At 45.0% G+C, this 27,811-nt stretch overlaps 1 protein-coding gene across 3 annotated transcripts in view; it reads left to right on the forward strand.

Annotated features, from left to right (window-relative positions):
• Positions 1–27,811, forward strand: part of TYW2 (tRNA wybutosine-synthesizing protein 2) — a 228,030-nt gene that overhangs the window by 45,868 nt on the left and 154,351 nt on the right. For all 3 annotated transcript variants that reach the window (XM_078688421.1, XM_078688418.1, XM_078688420.1), the window contains exon 3: positions 10,323–10,491. In XM_078688421.1, the coding sequence (XP_078544547.1) occupies positions 10,323–10,491 (169 nt within the window). The remainder of the gene's footprint in view (positions 1–10,322; positions 10,492–27,811) is intronic.

Raw genomic sequence — 27,811 nt, forward strand, 5'->3', positions numbered from 1 at the left:
CTTAGAGCCCTGCCTAGTTGCTTACTCTTACGAGATTTGAGGGGAAAGGTAAGCCTATCGGACACTTCAGGACCACATATGCGGGGAAGCGTAGTAGCGTGGTATCGAAATGACTATCAATCTCGTCCAGTACTTGCATCCAGTAAGTAGTGAGGTTGGGGCACTCCCACAACAGGTGTAATTATGTGCCTTCTGCATCACAACCCCTCCAGCAAGTAGAACGGTTGGGGTCGCTCTTGTGGAGTCGGGAGGGTGTAAGATACCAATACATCATAATCTTAGTGGCCGTCTCAATGCTAAATATATTATGCGCCGAATGCTGGGCTCTGTAGTGAATGTCGGCCCATTCTTTAGGGGTCAGAGTCCAACCTAGCTCAGTCCCCCACCATCTTTGGCCTGCTGACTTGACCACCTGGTATGGTTCTGTGATGAGTCGCTTTGTGGAGTGTTTCGAGAGCAACCAATGCTCGTATTGAGTGAGGAACCTTTCCGTTCCCAAACGAACCTGGGGTGCATGGCCCAATGTTGTATTTGCAAATAGTGGTAGCATTCAATTTCGGGTAGGTAAAAGTCAGATTTAAAATCCTCAAGGAATCAAGGGCCCTCAATGTCAAAGAAATGCTCTATAGACCGGTGCCCTGCTTTGTTCCAATGACTAAATGCCTCCCAGTCAAGACCCGGAGAGAAGTCCGGGTTTTCAGTAATAGGAGTGAGGGGCGATGGGAAAGTTGTCAGACCATTGCGAGTAGCTGCAGCATCCCAGGCTTTCAATGTAGCCCGAGCCACAGGAGAGCCATACAGCCCAGGGGGCCTAGAGGCTTTGCGAAGAAAGGAGATCCTTAGAGGAGGTGGCAATGGTCAGGCTCAACACCGGACAGGCCAAATTTCTTAGTGACCCCTTTGGGTTAAGGAACTCACGCAGGTGATAGATTTGCTTGACGGCTCGAAGGCCCCAGGCTTGGACGGCCTATCCGGCTCTTTTTATAAGGCGTTCAAACAGATATTGATACCCCACTTATTGGAGGTCTACTCAGAATCCTTAGAAAGCGGTATGCTCCCCCTCCTACTATGCGTGAGGCGGCAATCACACTGCAGCTCAAGCCCAGAAAGGACCCCACCAGATGCGCCTCCTATAAGACCCTGTCACTACTTAATTTCGACAATAAGATACTGGCCAAGACAATGACCAATGGGCTATCGCTCCTCCTTGATCAAATCTTGTCGCCAATCCAGACGGGATTCATCCCACATAGATCCACTGCACTCAATCTATGGACAGTTATTTCCAGTTTTGAACAGAGTATCCCCAGAGACACCTGCGATGGTCGCCCTCATAGATGCCGAGAAGGCGTTCGACTCGCTCGAATGTCCCTTCCTCCACGCAAATATGTGGAAACCTGGCATACCCAACGACTTTAACGCCCTGGTCTCGCTTTTGTATTCTTCCCCAACAGCCTGTCTGCAGATAAACGGCTCCCTCTCAGATCCTTTCCCGGGGTACTAGGCAGGGATGCCCACTATGCGCATTGTTATTTATCATCACCATGGATCCCTGATCCGGCACCTGCAAGAGAAACCCCTACACCGCTGTTTGCGGTTTCGGTCCCGTCCTCTCTCAATGTCTAAGTATGAGGACGATATCCTGCTGTTTGTTAGACATTCCTTTGATAATCTAGGCCCTATAGTGAGGGAGATCGTCAGGCTGGGTGACATATCAGCCATGCGCATTAACTGAGAGAAATCTGAACTCTTGCCCTTGACGGACTCTACGAAACCCCCTTCGAGTGACCATCCATTTCTATGGTCTGCATAGAGCACTAAAGACCTAGTGATTACACTTCATAGAGACAAAGAACCTATTATCTGCCTCAATTATGGCCCCACTATGGACAAGCTTGTTGCTCATGTGGACTGATGGATTCGCCACCTACTCTCCATGGCGGGGCGAATAGCCCTCGTCAAGATGAACGTCTTTCCATGCTTTCTATATTTATTTGTAAACATTCGGATCCCTTTGACAAACTCATTCTTTGCCCAACTTCGCAGCTTATTGTTGTGACTGGTATGGGCGGACCGCTTATAGCCAGGGAAATGCTCACGCTTCCTTATGAATGGGTTGGGTTCGCTGTCCCTAATCTCCGCCTGTATTATCTAGTTGCGCAAGCACATTCCTCTTACCATTGGTTTCGCCTGGACTCCCTCCTCCCTTATAATTACCTGAGCTGGATCTAGCAGACCCCACACCCCTTAAAGCACTCCTGCCATGACTCATTTGACTGGACCCAGATGAAATCCAGACCCTCTAATCAAAAGGTAGGGCCTGGCGCAGACTCAGCAGAGAGCTGGGTTTTGACACTCTACTCTCTCTGACTTACCCTGTCCTGCAACCCCTGGCTCCCACTCACAACGGAGAGTCTAGTGCAACATACCCTGCAGAAATTGCACCTCCATACCTTCGGGGGACCTTTTTCTAGATGGGCATGTTTGGGCTCACCCGGCATCACAAAGGGTCCAGAACTATCACACATAGACAGGTTTATCTCCACTAGATTGCACAGTACACTACGATCCTGTATGGCCTCCTACCCTTTATCACCCAAGGTTTTCCCCCCCCCCTTACACTCTTAATTGCGGATCCGGACGGCTCCCACCTGACTGGGAACCTCTATCATTTATGCATGGCCTTCAAACACGCGCGCAATGTGGGGGCTTGTGGGTGGGGGGGTTCAGCACCACTGGTAGGAAGACCTGGGACACCCAATGTCAGACAAAAACTCCATTTAACTGTGAGCAAATTAACCTTGTGTTCCCTAACCACCGCTGCTAGCTCCTTCATCTTCGATTCCTTCATAGATCCTACATCACCCCCTTTAGATTGCCAAGTACCATGCCTCTAGATCCTCACAGTGCCCTAAATGCCATTTCCCTGGGACAGATTTCGCCCACATGACCTGGTCCTGTCCTATAATTGCCACTTTATCGACAATGTTTCACACATTCTCGCTTATTATCTATATTGCCCTTGAGCCATCTCCCATGCTACCCCTACTAGGTAATGTTTCTAGCATTCCAGTCTGTCATTGCAGGTTCTCAGCCATTGCTCTACTATTGGCCAAAAGGGAAATTGCATTGCATTGGGGTAATGAAGTCCGACCTATGACAGGGGGTGGATCCGTGGTATGGCATACTGTGACATGCAAAGTGAGATATATTCCACTCTCCAACTTCGCACAGCACACCCGAAAGCCATTTGGCATCCACTTTGAGCCTGCCTACTTACCTTTCAACTCAATTCTCCAGTGCTGTTCCCCCACTTGGCCACGATGCGGCACTAACCCCCTCCCAGCCCACTCAATCTCTTCACTAACCCCTTGCATGTAACAGGCCACTTGTAGCCTTACGGTCCATTTCAGTGTACCCGCCTCCCCAGCCGCACGTCGCCGGCCTATGCAGGCTCCCTCCTCACGTCTAGGCCCGCACCATCATTGCACTTATATGCTATTCGACCACACTGTCCTTTATATCACTCGACTCTGCGATACTCTACAATCGCTTCCCTTTTCCCTTGTTTTGTCCCTCCCCTCCACTTTTTGTGATGTATGAATGAATGAATCAATTAATTAATTTATAAAGCACGCCAATAACCATGGGTGTCTAGGCGCTACCTGAAGCACATGTTTATTGAAATAAAGGGGATAAAGTTTGATTCTAAAAAGCCAAGTTTTTAAGTTCTTCCTAAATTTTAGCAGGACAGTCCCTCTCTTGGTACCGTTAGCCAATGTAATTGCCGAAGGGCAGAGGTTACAGATTCAGCTTTTGGAATACACAGAAGAACATAGGCTGCAGTATGTTGCACGATCTGCAATTTCTGGATACTGCATTTTGTTGCACTGGTGAGCAGTGCATTGCAGTAATCCAGTCTTGACTCAATCAAGACTGAGATCACTGTTTTCTTGCGTTCTACTGGGATTGAAGGTAGGATCTTCCTCAAGGTTTTAGTATGAAGTGGCAACTCGAAGTAGTGGAATTTATTTGGGCCTCAAAGGATAATTTGTTATCTATGATTACTCCTAAATTCTTTGCTTTTAAGACCGGCGTGGGTAGTGGTCCTAACTGAGCTGGTCACCACTGGGTGGTCCAGAATTGAGGATTATTACTAAAAAGTGGGACCTCCTTTTTTTGGACGAGTTGAGTTTTAAACAATTTTCTGACATCCATGTTCCAATGCGGCTCATGCAGTCCTGAAAGTTGCTGGCAGTGGAGTTCAAGGTTTCAGTTACTGAAACGATAATTTGTGTATCGGTCTGCATGCGATGCCAGGGCGAACCCATCACTTTTTAATAGCCTAGACTGTGGGGTGACATATAGGTTGAAGACTGTGGGGTTCAGGGAAGAACTCTGAGGAACCCCACATGGCAGTGTAAAAGGGGGAGTGGGAGATAAAATCCCCCAATGCGACCCACTGAGATCGGTTGGATAGGAAGGAGCCTAGCAGGGAGAGCGCCTTGTCCCTGAGCCCAATATTTGCCAGACGATCCATCAGCAGCACATGAATAACTGTGTCATAGGCCGCTGACAGATCTAGTAGGATCAGGACTGCACTGCCCCCACCATCCAGCGTATGTCTGAGCTCATCGGTGGCCTTGATCAGCACTAGCTCTGTACTGTAATGAGCCCAGAACCCAAATTGGGACAAATCCAGAATTTCGTTGTTAGTGATAGAGTTCTAGATTAATAGCTTTCTCCTCCACCTTTGAAGGAAAAGAGAGTCTTGAGATGAGCCTGTAATTCAGTGGATCCTCAGAATTCAACAAGGGTTTTTTTTTAAAATAGTGGCCGTATGGATGCTTTTTTGCCATTCTACTGGGTATCTCCCTGTGGTGTTCATGACATTAAAGATCGCTGTTAAAGGGGGGGGGGGGGGAGAAATGTCTCAGGTGCTAAGAGTAGGATTTTAGGGGGACAGGGATATTCTGGGGAGCCTGATTTGATGGTTTTAATTAATTGCAGTGTTTTTTCTGTGGTTAGGGCTTTAAATGAGGACAGAGTGGCAGAGGTTGTCTCTGTGCTGACAGTACTTTCATGGTGCACACCAGGGTTTATTTGGCCGTTGGGTGAAGATAGAAAAGAGTTGTAAACTGCTTTAACTTTATTTTGAAAAGTATCTGCAAGAATGTCGTAGAATTCTTGACTAGCTGTGATGTCTTCAGGAGCTGGCAGTTTAGATAGCTTATTTTATGGTATCAAACAGTGTTTTGGGGCATTTATTAGAAGCTTTGATTTGCTCTGTATAGTATGCAGCTTTTTCTGTAACAATAAGATGTTTGTTTATTTGAAGGGATTCTTTATATTTTTTTAGTGTCTATATTATATAATCTCCAGTTCCTCTCCAATCTATGACAGCGTTGTTTTTTAAGTTTGAGCTGGTCGCTAAGCTGAGGTTCTGATGGGGTACGCCTAGTCCAACAGTTTTTTCATGTCTGCTGCCAGCCAGGTGTGATAGTTCGTGACTGCCGAATCGGGGTCCATGGACAGATTCAGATGAGATTTAGAAAGTTGGGAGGTTAGTTGGTTGGCCTCATTTTGTTCCAAGGCCGACTAATGAAGGATTCTCCGGTCTGTTTGCGATATGTCCTTTGGTGGGGCCTAATTTTAAAAAGAACTGCAGAGTGATCGGACCATGTTAACGGAAGAGAGTCTGTCCAGCTTATGTGTTGGTTGTCGGTGTAAATGCCGTCCAGACAATGGCCAGCGGTGTGCATTGTACCTTCGACCAGTGATGAAGATCTAGACTGGATATTTGGTCAAGTAAGATTTTTGTGCCCAGGACGAGTTTTTTCAAAGTGAAAGTTAAAATCTCCTAGAAAAATAAAATCCGGATGATCTGCCTTGAGCGATAAGAGATGTTCAAGATTATCAATGAAAAGGGTTTTGGTATTGGGCGGTCTATAAAGAAGGATAACATTAAGGGAGTACTGTTTATACAACTCCACTTTGAAGCTCATGGCTTCACATGATGGATTTCCAGAGATTTTTGCAGTAAAGTGATTTAAACTTGGAGTTGAGAATGAGCACTATGCCGCTTCCTTTCTTCTCCGCTCTGTTCACGTGGTGAATTTTAAAGTGATGACTTATTGGTGTTATATTTTTCTCCTCGACAAATGTTTTCAAATAATGTTTCAAGTCTTGGTCCACAAGTAGGATCCATGGCAGCACAACATTGTTATACCAGTGACTAATGCAACTGCTTGACACTATTCAAAAGAGTTGACTATGTATCGCCCATGTATCTGTTGTTGAAATGCTAATGAAAAAAAAGAAGAAAAAAAGCACTCTGTTCTAGCCTTCAGTCCACCTTTACTATGAGCTACCTGCCCCAAAGTGTTTCTTGAGTGACTTAGCAGTGACTCAAAAACTGTCATGCAATGTTGCAGCAGAGACCGTTGCATAGCCAACACGCAGTCCCACCGAGGCATATCAAAGGTGCATTCTGACTTAAGTAATGGACCTGACACTGCTCCACTGAAAACAATCCAGACTCTAAGGTGGTGGCCCTAATAAAGGTTCCAGAAACATTACAATTTTCCTGGACCTCTAAGTCAGACTTCGAAGCCAATCAGCACAGTGAATGCAACATGGCTGCAGCTTGCTCCTTCTCCAGTGGCCAGTTCTGAATAGTTAGACATTGACCATGAATTGTCAGAGGCATAGGCAAAGCAGTCTGACTTCGAACTCTCCAGGCATTGTTCTGCCACATATGCCATTGGACTTTTGAAACTTTTGAAAGCATCCAGTATTCATACTCTGAGTTCCAGCAAATTGAATCATGGATGTAGGAAAGTGGACTTTTGTGTGGTGTGGGGGTTAGACATCATTATGTAATACTATCACACTACTCCAAAGATGGTCCTTGGATTCAAACTAATAAATCCTTAGCTCAGTCCTGGTAGATTGGCAAAGAGCAGTCCGGCTTTACTAGATGAACATGTATTAAGTATTTCAGAGGACCAACATGGACGATGATTAATGCAACTCAATAGAAATCCGACACCAATTTATAAAAATATAGTGTATTTTTATCTTAATCTAGTCATTAAAACAAACAGAATAGCATACATATAACTAGTTATGGATTTAGGAAGCAATATTGAATCAGTGCAGAATTATACATAGAAACTAAAACTTTGCGGTCAATGCTAAAAACCACTAAATCGGTCACTTGCAGGTTGAGTTACGTGGAACACTTAAGGGGCAACGGTCATGCGGGCCCCTCAACCAGGTCACAATAGTCAGTTAAATTTTACCTAGCCTGTGGAGTCCCAGTGCAGAGTTGTCCCAGCTGTCTTTGATGCTGAGCGGGAGACGCAGGGATGCTGTTTTTACCGCTTAAACTTGCTGCAACAAAACAAAATGCAAAAACACAACAGATTTACAGCTGCTGATGATGGATGAAGTTTATACGGTGTTCACTGTAGATACAGCGTCGAATGTGGGGGTTAGTTGCCTGATTGGTGACCAACAAGCCATGGCACCAGTAAGCACAATGAAAAGGTACTAGCTCTTCACGGGGTCCCGGGGAGCGAGGTAACAGCCTGAAACTACGTGGCAGGCAGGACTGCAATTCACACAATGCACTGGACCATCTGGATTTGGGCGATTTCCACAGAGGGCCCGATGGCCAGCCATTCTTCAGATCCGGTGAGTGGTTTTACCTGCAGTTTGCAGGAGACTACTGCCACTAGCCCAGGGGAGCCTGAGGGTACTTTTTGCTTACACAAGGGTCCCTCTCTCAGGGAGTGCCGAGTTTTAGAAGAGGACGATGCTTGTTCACTCCGTTCTAAGTCTGTTGCCACAGGGACAAAGTATCCCTCTTTTGCTTTGGTCCTGTCGACAAAGTCCGGTTACCAGCAACACAGGTCTCTTCTTGGTCCTTCCTTGATGTAAGTTGTTCAGATCTGATGTTCTGTTGTCAAGAGGAATCCCTTAAATCTTAGATTTAGGGGAGTTAGAGGTGTGGTATCTAGTAGCCAAGGGCTACTTCTAAGATGGATAGTAATATTGTTGTGTCATTGAACATACCTATATATGTATGTTTTTGGGTGTCTTTAAAACACTTCAAGTTATATTGTTGTAATTTTCTCTGATCATGTGGAAAAGTCTTTTCCATATGCTCTAAAGGAGTCTCCATGATCATTCGTGTTTCTAGTGCTTTTTGCAACCTATTTTTTAATCTATCTGGACAAATATTATTACTCTCTTTAAATGACTTACAAGTATTTAAGAAAAGAACAACAAATGGGAAAATTCTAAATGATGTAATATACATTTAAAACATCCGTTTTTGTCGTACAAAGTACGCAAAGTGCATCAAAATATCAGTTTTTTCTTACCAAGTACTTGATGTACATTAAAACATCAGTTTTGTCTTACCGAGTACGTAATTCACATTAAAACATCAGGTTTTGTCTCACCAAGTATGCGAAGCACATTAAAACTTCCTATTTTGTCTTAGCAATTATGCGATGCAAATCAAAACATCAACTCTTGGTCTTGCCGTTTATGTGGTACGCATCTCAACATCCAGTTCTGTCTCTAGCAATTATGCGATGTACACTAAAATGTAATCTTTTAGTCTCTTCAAATTATACGATATTAGACAAAAAAAACTCATACTGTGACCATGTTTCATTCATAAACACACATGCACTTACCTTTGGCATAAAAAATATGATTGCTTCTTCTAAACGATAATCAAGATTTGCTCTACTACTCGGTAAATGCAACTAGCAACTCTTGGCCCCTTCCTCCACACTTGAGGGGATTCCTTTCAAACCATGCGTCTTTGAGACCATAGGGCGACTTCTGGATATTCGGTCCAGTGCAGTAATTTGAGTTTTCAGATCGTACCTGCAGATAAAGTTTAGCAACACCAGCTTTTCAGCTGTCCCTCTGTGTCAAGCATTTGAACACATATTGGCTCCTTCCTATCAGCAGTCGTCGGGGGCAAAAAGCGATTTCTTAGGCTGGTTCGCCAACTGTTGTAGGATGACCATCACAATGAAAAAAACAACACATACTCCTCTTGGCAATGCAAAAACAGTTCTTTACTGACTGTCGTGACAGGTAGAAAGACCCTCCTTACTCACAGGCAGGCTGCTGGTCTCTCTCAAAGTGGTGCTTCTCGGGCAGCTCTTTTTATACACATCTTTCACAATACTTTATTACAAACAGTGATAATAATTGACTTGTAGGTTATAGATTTAAGATGGAAAACACTCAAGGACCTGTATCCCCATTCCTCAAACCCTGACCTAATCCTCTGCACATTCTTTATTGTACTTCCAACAATGCATAAGAAACGAAGCATTCTTCTGCTTGCGAATGCATGTGTATTCGTGATAAATGTAATTTAAGTGGAGTGTGTGCTTTTATCATTGTGCTATTAAGTCCTCCGTGTGTTCTAAGCTAATTTAATTTTCCTGCTCCCACTGTCTAATCAGGTTACAATCTGTTTGGGAACTTGGAGTGTGTGCCGGTCATCTTGTGTGCTAAGCCCAATAAATCCATAAATGCCTTCATGCTCTCTAAACGCGAGTTGGGCTTTAACTGAAACCCTTTCAAATTACTTATTCCATTGTGCCCACAAATAAAGCTTTCACTTTACTCTTGTCAGATCAAGACTTGATCATAAACTATTTTTTAACCACATAAAGCGGTGTGCTTTCTACTAGTGTTTGTTGTTGTGCTATGTTCTCATGTTTTATATTTTCTACGGTGTTTTCATATTGGACATTCTCTACAACAGAGGGATGGCAGATGAAGAAGAGTGAATAGATGGGTGAAATGCAAAGCATGAATATACTGATGGGTTGATTGTTGAAAGGATGGATGTATATTTGAAATGATGGATAGAAAAACAGTATGGATCCGGCGTTGAGTAGATAGAAAGGTGAAGATATGTACAGTTAGATGGGTGGATAGATAAAAGGATAGATGGAAGGACAGAAGGAATTGATGAAAGGAACTCTTTTTAAGGAGGGTCGGGTAGCTCACTTAGCGTGCTGAGTATGATTAGAGATATGCCCTAAGTAAGATGTACTTTTATTTCCCAGCAACTCCCTTGATTATGAGGCTGGTGTAGTTGTGTGGTCAAAGAGTCTTTAAAAGAAGTTTGGATATGAGATATCCTTTAAGCAGTCACTCTCTCACATGCTTATAAAATATAGTTGATTTTGTAAATTGCTAATAGATAAAAATAGACTACAGTGACATGTTTAAAGAATATCAGGTTCTGAAAAAATATTCTCTCGTTCTCTCTTCAGGGAATATTTGGAGGAATGTGGTGTCCTGGCAAGCAATTACAGGGTGCAGAAACAACCAGGTGGCATGGTGGCTGTTCCTGTGCTGGAAGAGAAACTGACTGAGTCAATCTTGCTGGAGCTCCAAGATAGCGTGGCTCCTGGAAGTACTTGTGCTGTCACACAGATCAAGGTATTGATCATAATGCACTGTAACATTTATTTAGATCTTACTATCCATGTGTGGGGCACTGAAGTGCTTGCCCGCACGGGTGGCATACTAAACGGGTATGGTGGGTTTTTGAAAGGGTGTTGTCCTTGTTTTGATTTTATGTGGGAAGCATTTCTATATTGTTCGTGATGACCAGTGATATGTGCTTATTGTTTAATTGAACGCAGTACTTTGCGGTGTGATGAATCAGTAGGTGTGAGAGATGAACACCCAGTTGTAGGTTAGTAGTACGCTGGCGGCCTTGATCACGTCTACAAGTCAACCTAAGGAGTCCTAGTATTTTACAGTCCACCTTGATGGGTAACGTATAGTTTCAGCTATTTGGAGGTTCTGTGGACCTGAGCAGGCAATGGTGGGAGGGGAGGGGCGGGGCTTCAGTGATCTGCCATAATAGGCTGCATTGCAAATTTTCTTTCAGTGAATACCATTAGACGATGTCAAGAAGGCATGTGGACCTGAGCGGGCATAGGAGGGAGGGACGGTGTCAGAGACCCGCCAGGATAGACTGCGTTACAGTCCTCCTTTCTGTAATGTCATTAGATGATGTCAAGGAGGCATTACATACCTGTCCAAATGGAGGGGGGGGTGGAGTGTTTACTTTCAATGGACTCCTACAGAGGCTGGATGATAGATAAGACCTGTAGCGGATCTGCCCATATGTGATACAAGAGAGACTTGTAGCAAAGTGTATTACCTTGCATCCAGCTTTAATTTACAAATGGAGTGATTTAGAGGTTGAGCGTTCAAAATAAGCATGTTGTGCAGGTACGATACGGTTTTTAGCCTAGTATCACACAGCAAGCAGTAGAATTATTCTTGTGCTATGCAACAGAAGAGAGCGCTACTACTCATTCCTCGCGTACAGGTGCCTTCTTAAATTGTGCACCCTGCATAAACAGCTGTTTGTGTAGTAGTCAGAAGTGGTGTGATAAACTTTGCACCTGCAGATGTTCTCCCCTTTACATTTCAGAAGTCCAACCTACTGAAATTTAACAAGGAAGATACCAGAGCATGACATACTGTATCAATAGCGAAAAATGCCTAGTGGGTCGTCACGTGCCAGTTTTAAAGCTGCACTGCCAATCAACCGTCTCAATAAACACTCCAGTAATCCTTTGTAATCATCATTATGAACCGTTTTTATTCCTTAGTTTTAAAGTTCAGACGGAGGCGATGAAATTTGAAACCTTTTAGTGCTCCAAGAATGCCCATCCGGGCTTTTTCCAACAGCTTGGTATATCACATATCACTTGAAATAACCAAATTCAGTGTGCGCCCAATGCATTTCGGGCTTCAAGCCCTTCGTCAGTGGTAACTGACATTTTAAAAAAAGCCCTTCAGAAGCCATGTTTACATTTTAAGCATTTCCAAAATTATTTAAAATGCTGTGCATACTTAGCTTGGACATCTCCTGTGCCAGAAACCCATGTGCCTGTTCTCAAATAATCATCCAGTAAGAAAATCACCATGCCATAAAAGTGTGTCTTTACACCACAAAATGAATGAAGCAAAACATAAAAGAACCCTGTGTTTAAATCAAACACAGTATGTGAAAAGCATAATATGTGCCAAACATAAATCAATCAATCATTTATTTGTAGAGCGTACTACAACACCCGTGAGGGTCTCCAGGCACTGTGGGTGGGGAGAGAGGGGTGCTGCTACTGCTTGAACAGCCAGATCTTGAGGAGTCTCCTAAAGGTCAGTAGGTCCTGTGTCTGCCGCAGGTGGATGGGGAGGGTGTTCCAGGTCTTGGCAGCGAGGTGGGAGAATGATCTGCGCCTGGCGGTCGTTCTGTGGATGCGTGGAACGGTGGCAAGGGCGAGGTCGGCAGAGTGGAGCTGGCTGTTCGGGGTGTAGAAGGTAAGTTGGTTGTTGAGGTATGCTGGTCCGGTGTTGTGGAGTGCCTTGTGGGCATGGGTGAGGAGCTTGAAGGTGATCCTCTTGCTGATGGGGAGCCAGTGCAGGTCTCTCAGGTGGGCTGTGATGTGGCTGTGGAGCGGTATGGCGAGGTTGAGGCGTGCAGAGGCGTTTTGTGTGCGTTGGAGTCGTTTCTGCAGTTTGGCCGTGGTTCCCGCATAGAGGGCATTGCCGTAGTCCACTCTGCTGCTGACGAGGGCCTGGGTGACTGTTCTTCTGGTTCCGGTGGGGATCCATCTGTAGATCTTGCGGAGCATGCGGAGAGTGTTGAAGCAGGAGGATGAGATTGCGTTGACTTGCTGGGTCATTGATAGCAATGAGTCTAGGATGAACCCTAGGTTGCATGCATGGTCAATGGGTGTCAGTGCGGCTCCCAGTGTGGTCGGCCACCAGGAGTCCTCCCAGGCAGAGGGGGAGGAGCCGAGGATGAGGACCTCCGTCTTGTCTGAGTTCACTTTCAGGCGGCTGTTCTTCATCCATTGGGCGACGGCCTTCATTCCTTTTTGAGGTTGGTTTTGGCAGTGTTGGGGGCCTTGCTGAGGGAGAGGATCAGCTGGATGTCATCGGCGTATGAGATGATGTTGAAGTCGTGCGATCGGATGATGTCGGCGAGTGGTGCCATGTAGACTTTGAAGGGTGTCGGGCTGAGGGATGATCCTTGGGGAACACCGCAGATGATCTTGGTGGCTTCAGATCGGAAAGGGGGAGGCGGACCCTTTGGGTTCTGTCGGTGAGGAAGGAGGTGGTCCAGTCCAGGGCTTTGTCGTGGATCCCTGCATTGTGGAGGTGTGTGCGTAGGGTCGAAGATGGCCGCAATGTTCAGGAGGATGAGGGCCGCAGTTTCGACATTGTCCAGCATGGTCTTGATGTCGTCGGTGGCGGCGATGAGAGCAAATCAAACCTCAATCATGCTACAAGGGTCTGCTTTAATTCACCTCTAACTCAGTCCTAGAACTGTCAGAGAGACTGCTTGTTGTAAAGTGAAGAAATGGACCCTAATAGTGCTCAGCTATAGGCCTGTGAGGAAATGTCCTTTGTAAACCCATACATTCTACCTTTTTTAAAACTGCTTTGCAACTATCTTTATGGATGGAGTACCATGTGACCTGAGTAATTTTTCCAAAGCAAGTTAAAACGAATTGCAAACAACTAATTAAATAAATTGTCCTGATTACCTGTGCTAATGGGATGGAGCACACTTCAAACCTGTGCTAATGGGATGGAGCACACTTCAGAGCATGCACGCAAAGACTTGCCTTGAGCACCACTTAAAATGGTTTGATAACTGACGAAAACAAAAGGGAAGGTGTGCAGTCTATCTCTCATTCATGATACTGTATCAATAGCTCATTATATTATTCTATTTGCGGCACCCAGAATTGCAGAATTAATTAAACTTTTCTTCATGCCTTATCAGTGTTGTCAAAAGTGTGCCTCTGAATGGTTAGCTCATGTGATACCCATCCCTTCATCATCTTCTTCACTTCACATTTGCTTCATTGCATATAGTGTGAATCATCAGCACCTAGGTAGGTGGCCTGCGTTCTATCCAGCCAAATTGATCTACTACCTAAAGTGGGCAAAGCATCTTTTCTGAGACCCCAAAAATTTGCAACAAAATAAAAGTATACAAGCACTTTGTTTCATAGCATGTTCTCATCTTTTTATGTGTGTTCACGTGTCTTGTTAGACCGCACATCCTAGGTATGGTATTCCCTGAAACTTTTTGCCTTCATCCCCTGTTGTTGCTGAATTTGTTTTTGTTGGCATTAGAACTAGGCCTGGGCATAACTAGCAGATTTTTACTCTGCAGAATTCCACGACGTTATAGAAAACCTCAGCAAGAATCTATGGAATTCTGCAAATGGGCGGATGCACGTCGAGCTGCTCATGCTATGATTTAGCGCCCAGAGCTCGTTCCACACTGAAAAATTAGCTTTCTGACCATGAATGGTCGTGACTGCTGGCAGATGCCCGTTTTGGAATAATCTCGCCCACCAAATCGTGCTCGGAGAAGGCCAAATCTCGCTCACCATTTTTCTGTATTCAAGCCGTGCGTGAGAAAAAAATTCCACCATGCAGCGTTTGGCCGAATTTGACTTAAATGCCACATTACAAGTGTAACGCAGAGTGGCCAAAATTCTGCTGATTCCTCCAGCGGAGCGGAATAAATCGCCCACCCCTAATTAGGACATAGTGCACTCGACCCATGCTAACCGGGGATAAGTGCTTGTGCTATCTCCCTAAAACCTGGTAACATTGCCTACACCTAATTGGCACATGCAATTTACTTATATGTCCCGTGTAGGAGGTACTACATGTTCCCAAGCCTGTAAATTCAATGCTACTAGTGGGCTGCAGCACTCATTGTGCAGTCCATTAAAGTAGCCATTTAAACATATCTCGAGCCTGTCAACACAGCCTGTAGTGTAGTTTTAAACTGCCATTTCAACCTTACAAAAGAAACCATTGGCTATACCCAAATCATCTTTTTTAATACTTGTAATGTATCCCTTAAGTAGTCCCTAAAGGCTGAATGGGCAGGGTACATGGTATTTAATAAAAATAGGACATATGTGTTTCACGTTATACATTTCCTGGCAGGGAAAAACTCCTAAAGTAATTTGGCACTGCTGTAAAGGCTATTTCTCCCACAGACTTAATTATCTTATTACACTTAATAGGTGCTAATTACAGTTTGGGACAAATGTATTGTAATTTAAAATCTATAATTGTAAAGTCAGATTTTCAGTTACTATTCTGAAAATGCAACTTAAAGAAATGTGTAATTTCTCTGCCTAAACAAAATGACCAAACGTTCCTTTCTGCCAGTGTCCTGAGTCACATGTCTTTGAATGGCTTACCTGTGGTGTTCTGTGTATTCCTTCTCGACATAGAAACAGAAGGGCCTTGGGTGTGGGACAGGATGTTGCTTTCCTGAGCAGGATGTCTTTGTGTATTGTACTCCGTGTTCCTGGGCTTAAAAGCATAGCCTAAGAACTTGCCCATCCGCTTCCTGACTACTAAAGGCTACCTGCCCTTCCACTGAGAAGTACAGCTCACATGTAGGCCTGCCTGCCCCCTGTTACTTTAGAAATTTTTAGCCAAACCAACGCAAGGGGTAAGGTTAGACAAAGGGGGCATTCCCAACCCACAGGCTAGCACTGAGGAAAAGTGGCATCTTTAGAACCCTTCAGAACTTTTGTACCTGTGGAAGATTCAGAAGGAGGACTGCCATGAAGTCTGAAGAAAGAAGACCTGCTTTGCTTGAACCCAGGCTCCTCAGAAGAGACTCCAAGGCTCAGTTGGCTGACTTCCTTTTTGAGCTTAAGGAACACAAGCTTTCAGAGGCCTCCATGCAGCTGACCAGCACCAACTGGACTATCCAGAGCCCTTCTGCCGGCCTGCTGGAGTGAGTACTGATCCTCAGGATGTGCCCCCCAGGAACTGGACACTTGATTGGCATCAGGGTGTGCTCTTTCTGAAGAAAAAGTTAAGGTGCAAAGGTTTTTGGCCATGTGCAACTAAGATGTGACTTCTGAGTGTCAAGAGTTGACTGCCCACGACGACTGCCAATGTGAAGCTCCAGCGGGAATTGCTCTTCACTCTGAAAGCGGGCATCCATGATGACCGACAGCCAGTGCAATCGCCAATCCAAATCTCCAGCAACAACTAGCTCTTGGTGCTGCAGCCACGACCGCCCGCAACGCCTAACCTGCTCCTTGTATCGATAACCACCTCCTAATGATCAACGCCAATTTGAACTGCACTCTTTACTCAATTCAGATGGTAACTCATTACATTGTAACATTGATAGCCTTGATGTAATTTAATGTATTTTAAAGTAGACACTGAATAGATAGCTGCTGAGCAGAGGTAAATTGAGACCTAGATTGCTGGCAGAGTGTCAGGTGAAACATTGCCATTTGCTTTCTGGACAGAATACAGGTTTACCACTTTACAAGTGCCTATTTGGCAGCTTTTGTGTTATGCCTGGAAACAAATCCCGATTGACTGTGAAATTGTGAGTCTCTTGTAAGTCTTTAACCTTGTCTCATTGCTTTCACTTTTCTCCTATACCCCGTATTGTAGACCCCTCCCTTTTGTGCTTTGCTCACCTGTCAGCTGGCCTCAGCAGTGGAACACAGTGCTGGGTTTGCCATTCTGCTAGCATCACTGATGTATTTCAGTCCAAAAATGTAGTCCCCCCCCCCCCCTTTTACTGGAGAATACAGCTCTTCTTATGTCTTCCTCATTGGCTCGCAGTTCTTGCTCTTCTCAAGAAAGTTTTGTTTTGATTCAGTCAGAATCCACTTTGCTTATCTATATGAGCTCACTCTGCATTACCGACCTGTCACACCACTGCAATTCACCTCCACTCCCAGCAATTATGATACTCAAATCCAGAGACCAAGTCTTATGCACTGGTGAATAAAGCACTGTCAGATGTCTTCAAACACAGCTTCATAGCTGTTCCTTCGTACCAAAGAATTCTCTATAAGCCTGCCTTCGCAGAAGTAGTTACATATTTGTTTTTTCCTTGTTCGATGCTGGAGTCCTCTATGCTACTGTTGAATGGGGTGTGAGCGAGTGGAATGTGTGCCCAGAGTTGCGTTCAGTTGGACAGGGTAGCTGGAGACAGAGAATGCCGTCCCCCGATGGTGCATGTTCATGCTAATATTTCTGTAATCTATAAATATAATACAAACTTCTTATACTGCTTCCTGTTGTAGATCGCAGTTACACTGGTGACAAGGTATCTCTGCTGCATGACCACACATGTCCTTTCAGGGTGTTTGTTCATAGCTATTGGTAATGTTATATTATGTTATGTTACAGGGAATTTATAGAGCACACAGATGAAAGGATTGCTCTCGCACGCACAAAGCTGCATTTCCAGCAGCTCCCCATGTGCAAGAACAATGCCGGCTCCCACAGGAGGCGGGGAGCTGGCTGGGACCGTGGGGGCCTTGAGGCTCCCCCGTGGTGAAAACAGCACACTGGGTGTCATGTGTGGGCTCCAGGGCACCCGGGATGACTGGGACAGAACCCAAGGGATTGGGTCCCCTGGGCCAAAATCAGCATGGGGTCATGTGGACCCCTTCCCGTTTTCATTCGTAGTAAGCAAAGGTCTTCCCACCTTTTCCCACATTGGACAGCCTAACAAAAGGCCACCATCGCGTTTCCAGGTGATTTTGGTGATGCGTTTTTGATGCAAAGAAATACAAGGACCTCTCCACCAAACAAAAAAGCACTTACTTCATTTAGTGAAGATGAAGTACCCCTGTTTGTTGGAGATTCCTGTCTTTGTTGTCTTCTCTTGATGAGGTTTCACGTTATCACAGATTTGTAGATGAAGACGCTCGAGAAACGATCACATTGCCGAAATTATATTAACAAAAGGTCACTTGAAGCATTACCTCATGGTCCTTTACACGGCTGTAGTGCAGAATATGTTCAAAGCATTTTCCCAATATGGTAGCACATACTAATTAGCCAGATGAAAGTCCTTTAGTTGAGTAGACACTTTTGGCAAAACTAGGGACTCTTCTGGGAAAAAATGGGTGCGCATTTCACATAAATTAAACCCCAACCCGAAGCACTTACAAACCTAAACATAGCAGGTGTCCCAGTTGAAGCTCCACTTCAGTAAAGCAGTCACTTCTTGGGCTCTGCAAAGACAAGTCAAATGTCTCTTGTATTCCATGTTGAAAATCAATCTGAAATCCTTAATCACTGAGCAAATGGAGCGCATTCTGATCCATAGTGACTGTGACAAGTGGTTTCTTTATTGTCGTCTCCTGGTGAGAGCAGAGTCCATGTTTCTCCCTTTTAGATACCCTAAGTGTACAAATGGCCAAAATCCATAACACCACTCACATACCCACTCACAGACACACACACACAGCACTCGCACAGCCATTCACGGAGCCACACAGGCACACACACAGCTCTCGCACAGCCATTCACGGAGCCACACAGGCACTCACACAGCCACTCACAGACCCGCACACAGCCACTCACAAACCCACACACAGCCACTCACAAACCCACACAGCCAATCACACATCCACTCACAGACCCATAGCACCACTCTCAAACCCAGTCACAGACCCACACAGGCACTGCCACACCCACTCCAAACACAGATCTGAGTTTAAGCCGCCATTCTTGTGCTCACTGTGCCGTCCCAGTTTGGACTCAGCCATATGCAAATAAGTCTTGATCCTGTTCCAAGACAGTCCAGCTCAAACTGCCAGGCCAGGTTCTCCCTGAACCGGAAACGAGCATCCTGGGAGCGGTTTCGGGGTTTCACCCCTCATCAGCTAAGCTGGCTTGAATCCAGTGGCACAGCACGCAAGTGGCCCACTTACACTCACTGGATGATATCACTAGTGATGTCTTTTAAGCAGTCATCAGTGACGTCACTGACCAGGTCATGACTGATGTAATATGTGAGGTCAAAAGAAGTGTATTGTGGGGGGTAAGTTATAGTTAACTAGTTAACTATAACTGCTGAATTTCTATGGTTTTGTAAGAGTGGAGTCTGAGCCTAACTAGAACATCCCTCTAACCTTTGTTTTTTTTCAATGAATATATATACATATATTCACTGAAAAAAACAAAGGTTACAGGGACGTTCGAGTCTGGCTCAGATTTCACTCTTACAAAACCAGTGAAATTCAGCATAGTTACCTGAGCGAACTATAACTTACACCCACCGCAATCCACTGCTTATGGCCTCGCATATTACGTCACTCTTGACATGGTCAAAGACATCACTGATGACATCTCAAATAAAATCACTGATGACCTCATTCAGTAAGCATAAGTGTTTCGTAAACCTTTTATAGATTTAATGACATATACTCAACTACAGCATGCTTAAATTATTAATCTTACTGTACTACTAATGAGTGATACTGTTTCTAACATGTCATATGAGTGGCTTTGTGAATGTATATAGGTCTGTCAGTGGATATGGCTGTATGGGTCTGTGAATAGGTTTGTGAGTGGTTGTATGGGTGTGTGTGAGTGGCAGATGGTTGGGTGTATGAGTGCTTGTATGGGTTTCTGAGTGGTTTTGTGGGTGTGTGAGTGCTTGTATGGGTGTGTGAGTGGTTGGGTGGGTCTGTGAGTGGGAGTTATAGTGTTTGAGTGAGTGTATGAGGGGTTGTGTGAGTAGTTCTGAAGATGTCATCAACCATGTCATGAATGATGTATTGTGAGGACCGTATGTTATAGTTAGCTCAGATATCTATAACTGCTGAATTTCACTGGCTTTGTTCAAGTGAAATCTGACCTGAACTAGAATGTTCCTGTAACCTTTGTTTTTTTTTCAAAGAAGTTTTGAATTCTGTTTCCTAACAGTACTGTACCAATAACATTTAGTCATATTTTTTTAGTAAATTTCTAAGTTGAAAAAAATTGTTCCTAACTACAACTTGTAACTTTTCAGAGTGAGTGTGTGATGAACTGTAGAGGTCGGTGAGTGGGTTTGTGAATGGCTCTATGGACGTGTGAGTGGGTGTGTGAATGGCTTAATGGGTCTGTGGGTGGGTGTGTGAGTAGCTGTATGGGTCATGGGGTGGGGGTGTATTTTGGGTGTGTGTGAATGACTGTATGGGTGTGCGAGTGCCTATGTGAGTAGCTGTGCGAGTCTGTGAGAGTGGCTGAATAGGTGTATGAGGGGGTTTCTGAGTGGCTATATGGGTATGTCAGTAGCTGGGTGAGTGACTGGGCCAGAACAGAACCTTACCAACCCCTTTATCCAACAAGAGTGCATAGTTTTGCACAAAATGTCTACCCAACTGGAGTATTTTCTACTGCTTAATTAGTAAGTGCTACTTCATCGGGTAATAACTAGTGCATATTCTACACTACAGCTGTGTAATGGACCATAAGGAAGTGTCTCCAGTGACCTTGTGTGTATGTAATTTCAGCAATATGATTGTTCCTTAAATATCTTGAACCACAAATCTGCAATGACATGAATCATTGTCTGCAGAACAGGACGAGACTACAAAGAGGAGAATCTTCTCCAAACAAAGGTACTTCCTTCCAACTATATGAAGTAAGTGCTTCTTGTTTGCTGCAGATATCCTCAAAATTCCTCTGCATCAAGAACACGTCACCCAAAATGGGCCAAAATGCGCTTGGAGGCCTTTTGGTAAGCTGCTTGTCAACATGGAAAAAAGCAGGAAGACCTTTGCATACTACTAAGGAAAACCGCATTACGTTTGAGAAAAGGGTCAAGGTAGTGTTAGTATTTATGAATTTCAACATATAATCCACCACAACAGAATTTCTTATTATGTTCGTCAAGAGCATATATTTATTATACTGAGTAACACATTAATTTAATGTATGCACAAACAATGAAAAAATATTCGAGTAAATACATGAAACCTCATTTATGTTTTGAACTAAAAAACATCCAACGAATGTGTTACTCAGTATATTAAATATATGCTCTTGACGAACATAATAAGAAATTCTGTTGTGGTGGATTATATGTTGAAATTCATAAATACTAACACTACCTCGACCCTTTTCTCAAACGTAATGCTAGGATAACCTAGGTCGGTTAGTTTTATTTGGGTTAACCCCGATAAAACTTAACACTAAGGAAAACCGGGCAGGGCCAAACAAGCAGACCTTGCAGATGATTTTGGCCATTTGTATACTTAGGGTAATTAAAAGGGAGAACCATGGATTCTGTTCTCAAGACCAGAAAGAAGCTACTCCACACAGTCACTACAGATTAGATTGTGTTCCAATAGAACAACAACACATTCCCCTCCATTAAGGATTTCAGATTGTTTCTCAATGTGGAATACAAGAGCAAACCCACTTCTTTTGCCAAGCCCAAGAAGTTAGGATCATTTATTCTTCACAGAAATGGAGCTTCAACTAAGACACCTGTTGTGTTTATATTTGTTAGTGCTTCCCTTTGAGGCTTAATTTCTGTAAAATGAGTATTGGGGTCAGAATGAACCCTCATTTTTTTCAAGAAAGAGTCCATAGTTTTGCCAAAAATGTCTACTCAACTGTAGTACTGTCTACTGGTTACTTAATGTGTGCTACCCTGTTGCGTAAATGTCTAGTGGGAAAAGGCGGGAAGACCTTTGCATACTAGTTGGGAATACCGGTTGGAGGCCAGTGAGCAGAGCTTGCAGATGGTTTTGAGCCTTTGCATACTCTGGGTAATTGAAAGGGAGTCCCATGGTCTCTGGATTTGAATGTTTCCAAGGGGAGGGGGGCCGGGTGGCCCTATCCCTCGTGGCCTGACCAAAATTAATTAGGAAGGGGGATGCGCGGACCCCTCCCTGTGGCAATTTTGTTTTTTTGGGGGCTCAGCCAAAAATCAATGGGGGACAAGGGCTGGCCTTTTTTACGGTGGGTGCCCTGGAGCCCACCCAGGGCACCCATTCTCCAGTGTTGGGGACTGTGGGGGAACCTTAATGCTCCTACGGTCCCTGTTGGCTTCCTGCCTCCAGAGGGAGCCGGCATTGCTCCCAAAACTAAAGAGCAGCAAAAAATGCTGCTCCCTGAGTCTGGGAGCAATTTTTCATCTGTTTTCCTGCCTGATAGTTTTCTGCTCCTGCCCGCTTAGAGTGGGCTTATAGTTTGCTTTTGCTTCGTGGGAGCTGTTAAAGCTCCCATAAAGTAAAAGCAAACTGCTATTTCCCGAGGGTGGGTACCTTGGGAAATAGGGAGCTGGCACTGTGAGGTGGCGGTCCCCAGCGCCATTAATGGCTCCAGGAAGGGGGACCGTGCGCCTGCCCTCTTGTCCTTTGCAAAGGCCTGCCTCAGGAAGATGGTGGTACCCGGAGGCAAGAACAGACCAGGAGGCAGCCCCCCTACTTCTAAGAAAGGAAGGAGGTAGTGGTCCCCATGGCCGTACATGGCCCAAGTGGCCCCCTGCCTCTCTTATATTCATGGCGGGGTGGTCCCGGGGGAGGAGGGGTCTGTGAGGCCCCCTACTATTTAATGCTCAAGCCCCAGAGAGCTCTTTTAAGTGCACAGAGGGGGTTGTGTGCCCCCACTCCCTTTGAATTCCTAAAACGTTTGCAACCAAGACCTGGCCCAACCAGGGGCTTAAAAAAAAGACAAGTGCAGGAAACCACACTTGTTTATTTAATTTTTTCACCAGATTCGCGGATTTACCTTCTATTTTTGGCAGATTTGATTTTTTTAAATGCTTTTTCGCCCTGGCTCGGTCCCTGGGGGACCCCAGCACCAGAGCTAGGGGGTCAGGGTATGCGTACCCTGCCTTCTTAACTTTTTAAAAAAACTTTTTTTGGGGTGGACTCTGCTGAGTAAAAGTTCCAAAATAGCTGCCAACACTTACTGGTTGATAGGTTGGTAGTCAATCGGATCTCAGCATGAGATCTCTGGGGCCCACGGAGGCTCTGCAGCCCCAGATATGCAAGTTTGGTTCTCCTGTAATTACTCAAAAAACTCCTCAAAGGGATTTACATCAAATTACAAAGAGCACGCTTTCTAGGTCAAGAGCTAGCTTGGTGCAATTACATCCAGCGTTTTGGGCTGTAGTCGTGTTAAGAATCCCTAAAGGAAATTGCATGTGAAAATAAAAATATAAATTTAATATTACACACAAAATAACAAGGTGGAGTTCCAGTAACTGTAATGTCCACTCCAAGTGGGCAATGCATCAACCAAACCCTCAGATGCAATGAATCCGCTAAAATGCTTAGTTCCTTTATGGAACTTCTTCAAGGCTAATATGGTTTAAAATCTTATTAACATCACCAATGAATCCCCCTGTAGTCTTCTTGTGGTATGTCAATCAAATATCGAGTACGAACTGTATTTCACCTTGCAGCAAGTCAGTACCGTATTATGAATCTGAGTTTTAAAAGAACATGTCCACAGGCTCGACAGGCTCCATTTCTTCTCTTGCATGTAGTGAAACGCTAAAGTGCACAGACGCTAGCAAAAACTATCATGAATACAGTTATAAAATTTCAAATCAAAAATGTACAAAATTATAGTTGACCAAACAATATACAACCCCTTTTTAAAGGGCCTAACCAGGTTCGTCACAATTTAAAACTTCAACTCTCCCACCCCCTTGAGGGTTTTTTGCCAACACCAAAAACCCTTGACTACAACAGTAATCTTGTGAAATGCTATATTACCAAATTACCTGTATCCATGCTGTAACACAGCATGATTACAATCCATTGTTAAAATCCTATTGACGCCTAGACCTGCCTTCACCTGGAGGACTTCATTGCTCAGGATTCTGCTCCGACCAGGAGGCAGGAGATCAGCACCAAGTGCATAAAACTGCACTCCTAGGGACGCCTAGACATGTCATCGCCTGGGGGACTTTATTGCCCAGGATGCTGCTTCTGCCAGTGTCGCGAGTTCCCTATAGGCCCATCTGTAGTTCTCCCCTATGTTAGCCTGTCAGTTGTAGGCTGCTTTTACTTTGCACGGTACGAAATAGCACTTTTTGTTTGTGTGCCACATATTATTTTAGAAATAGCTGCTATGAATGCAGAATTCTGGGGGTTCAGTATGGTATGTTTTTTGTTATTTAGCTCTTCTGCTAGGATTCAGTTTGAGCATTTCGTACAAGGGCAAACAACACTGTGCCCTGTTTTTCTCTGTGGTTAGTCACTGACCCATTCTAACATAGACACATAACAGAGACCCAGTTGCTGTTTTCTAGCATGGCATTTCTTACCATATAAGCCAAGACTTGCCATTTTGCAAGGAGAATGTCTTGCAGAAAAAAGACACTGGGATGAGCACGCCATCCTTGATCCATCTGAAATGCAGACCAGCTAACGGCAAATGCCAGGAATGTGGCATGGCTCTAATCCCAGAGATCGGTAATATATCATTGGGCTCATGTGGTGAGGTTAGGCTGAGGCTAATATATCCTTCGCCATGATGGGGCTTTTCACTGTGTACAGTCTACTGATGATGCTAATCACTCTGCTTAAATGCATATGTTTCCTATTCGCAGCACAGCTAGTACATGATAGAGCATGATAGTTTCAATAAACATTGTGAACTTTCCTTCTGTCCCTTGGTGTTTTTAGGGACATGTATGAGTGAGAGAATGTAAGGTGAAGATCTGTTACTACAGTACCCTGAGGCGACTAGTTTTGTGATCTGGGGTGCCAACTTACCTTTTACTATGGGAAGGTTAGGAGGGCAGGTATGGCACTATGAGCTAGTCAGGGTGTGGGGCTCATAGGTACTGATGTGGTGAATTGACTCCTTCCCTACATACTGATGTTCTGTGATCCCAGGCATAGTTTTTTTTTTAAACCTTTATTTATCATTTTTAATTAACAGTACAGTCAGTTAGGTTACATTTGCGCAAGAAACAATCGATTTACAATCTGGTAGGTACATCTGTATGAGCATGTGATCCGAGCAAGGACAGTATATACTTAGGCCTTCATAGCACCGCACAAGCATATCCTGTATACAAGTCCAAATGCAGACACCGCAGGGGGCCATCTGTCCAGTACTGCAGGCTAGGCAGCTTTGTTCCCATGCAATGGTCATTCCAGTCTCTTTACATTATATTGGTTCGCATTCATGTAACCCAGTTGAAAGGTCCTATCCAAAATGGCATCGCGTGCTATATACACATGCGTACTCTATCTACGCCCTACCCTCCTGGCTATCAGTAGCAGGCTCTCCCTGTGGCGATGTAGTTGCCAACAAATAAGCCTGTAGTGGGCCCCAGATGTCTTTCGGCCTGCTGCGTATAGGCAGCAGATCAGCATATATGTTGTGCTGGTCCTGGCAGTAAAGTATGTCTCCCAGCCATTCCTTAAACTTCGGGGCCCTCCCCCTGCCCCATCGACATGCCACCCTTCGTTTCGCCAGCAGCAAGGCTATGTCTATAAACCTCCGAATGGGCTTAGGCACTTCCAATGTATATCCCAGCAGCATCACTAGTGGGTCTCTGTTGATCGCACCTTCCGACATGTCCTGCAACGCCGCATGTACCTGTGACCAGTAGTCGTACACCGCAGGACACTCCCATGCCAGGTGTAGAAATCCCGCACCTGCCGCATGGCATCTATCACATCTATCAGTAGTTGCCAACTGAAACCGCAGCTTCCGTACTGGCGTGTAATAAAAGCGTTGTAAAAATTTATAATGAATAATTTTGAGCCTACAGCTAGAAGATATATTGGCCGTAATGGCGCAGCAGTATTTCCACTGGTCCTCAGTGATTTCGCTGCCTATGTCTGAACTCCACGATGCACGTGCCTGACTCTCCAGCCCGTCGCGCTGTAGTCTGATATTATTGTACAGACGGGAAACAAGATGGCGGCCATCCGACATCCGCATGGCATGCAATGGCAGTACAAGCCCCGGTTCGCTCGGAAAATCCATTAAAACATTCCGCATCCCCTGTCTCAGTCTGATATGATAAAATACCTCTAAGGGGGTTGGCCTCCCCTCCCAAAATAACTATTCCTGAGTACGAAACTGTCCGTCGAGGAATAGATCGCCCCATCGCCGGGGAGTACAACAACTGGGTTTGTAGGAGTCGCGCCACTCTGCCCCAAGCGTCTACCGTGCAGGTCACCGTGTTAGGCGGCGTGTCCAGAACCTTCACCGTTCCCTGTATCATCCCGCTGAGTGGGAGAGGACGCACTATCCAGTCCTCAGCCGCTATCTGTGGCATGAATGGGGTAGGTTTCATCCAGTGATACGCATATTGCGCCTGGGCACTTAAATAGTAGACCTCGAAATCTGGCACATCAAAGCCACCTTGCTCGTACGGCTGTGTCAAAATGGCCCATCGCACTCGCGGTTGCTTACCCCCCCAAAACAGGCGCAGGAGTTCCTATCTCAAGCGTTTGAAAAAATAAGCACCGGGATAATAAGGAATGTTCTGAAATAAATATAAAAATCGTGGCAGTATCACCATTTTAATGAGTGATGCTCTGCCCGCCATAGATAGCGGCAGCGACATCCTGCGTGTTACGTTATCGGCCAACTTAGTGATAGCCACTCCATAATTAAGTCGGAGTGTCTCTTCCTTATCCAGAGATATTACAATACCCTGATATCGAAGATCAGCGTCACACCATTCAAGAGGGTAATCCAACTGGAACATCGTTACCGCACTCGTGAGTGGGAAGAGTTGCGACTTTTTCCAATTTATGTGCACCCCCGATAGCCTCCCAAATACTATAAATTCACGCAAGATAGGGTTAAGGTTTAGTTGCGGGTCTTTCACATACAGTGTAATGTCATCTGCGTATAACGACACTCCTATTTGACGCTGGAGACAATTAAAAGCACTAATCTTATGCAACTGGCGAATACGACATGCCAACGGTTCTATCGCTATAGCGAACAATAATGGAGAGAGGGGGCATCCCTGCCTAGTACCTCTTGTGATAGGCATTTGGAGCGACAATACTCCGTTGATAATCACTCTAGCTCTGGCCTGGTATAAAGTAGTTCAATCCATGCAACAAATATTTTTGGAAAGCCCATCCTATGTAAGATAGCGAAAAGTTACTCCCATTCAACGGAGTCAAACGCTTTTGTGGCGTCAAGAAATATGGCAGCAACCGGGAGCTCCGGGGCTATAGTCGGAATCAGAGAGAACAGCGTACGAAGATTATGTGAGGTAGCACGCCCCGGGACAAACCCGGCCTGATCTGGCAGCACTATCTTAGTCATAATCAGCGATAATCTCGTCGCAAGAACTTTAGCAAGTATCTTTGCATCACAATTGATTAAAGATAGCGGCCTGTAGGAGTCAGTGTCCGTCGGATCCTTGCCCGGCTTCAACAAAGAAGTTATCGCCACCTCTCTCCTGGATCCCGGCAACACCCCTACCTCCAAAGACTCCTCGAATACCTCCTTAAGTACCGGCGCCATAGTATCTATGTAGCATTTGTAAAATTCGGCGGGGAGCCCATCCGGGTCCGCCGCCTTGCCGTTGCTCAATGACATAATTGCGTCCCTTATCTCGTCTACCTCTAGTGGCGCTCCCAGAAAAGACCTATGAGCGTCGCTCAACCAGCACAGCGCAATGTCATCCAAAAAGCTCCCGTATTCTGCTCCCTCCGTCTGCTGGAAAGTGTACAGCTGTCGGTAGTGAGCCAGAAACGTGTCCTGGATCTGTTTCGTATCTTGATACCGTATACCCTCCGGCGTTACAATCTCCAGTATGTTTGCACTAAACCGCGGCTGCCTAGTGATTGCTGCTAGTATTTTACCCGGCCTTTCCCCTTCGAAGTACCTTCGCGCCGTCCAATATTTTCCCCTGAATTTAGCTTCCCTCGCTGCCTCTTCTTCATATTCTGAGAGCTTGTCCCTGAATGTCATATGCACC

Source organism: Lissotriton helveticus, chromosome 4_1, assembly GCF_964261635.1.
Source record: "Lissotriton helveticus chromosome 4_1, aLisHel1.1, whole genome shotgun sequence".
Taxonomy (NCBI): Eukaryota; Metazoa; Chordata; class Amphibia; order Caudata; family Salamandridae; genus Lissotriton; species Lissotriton helveticus.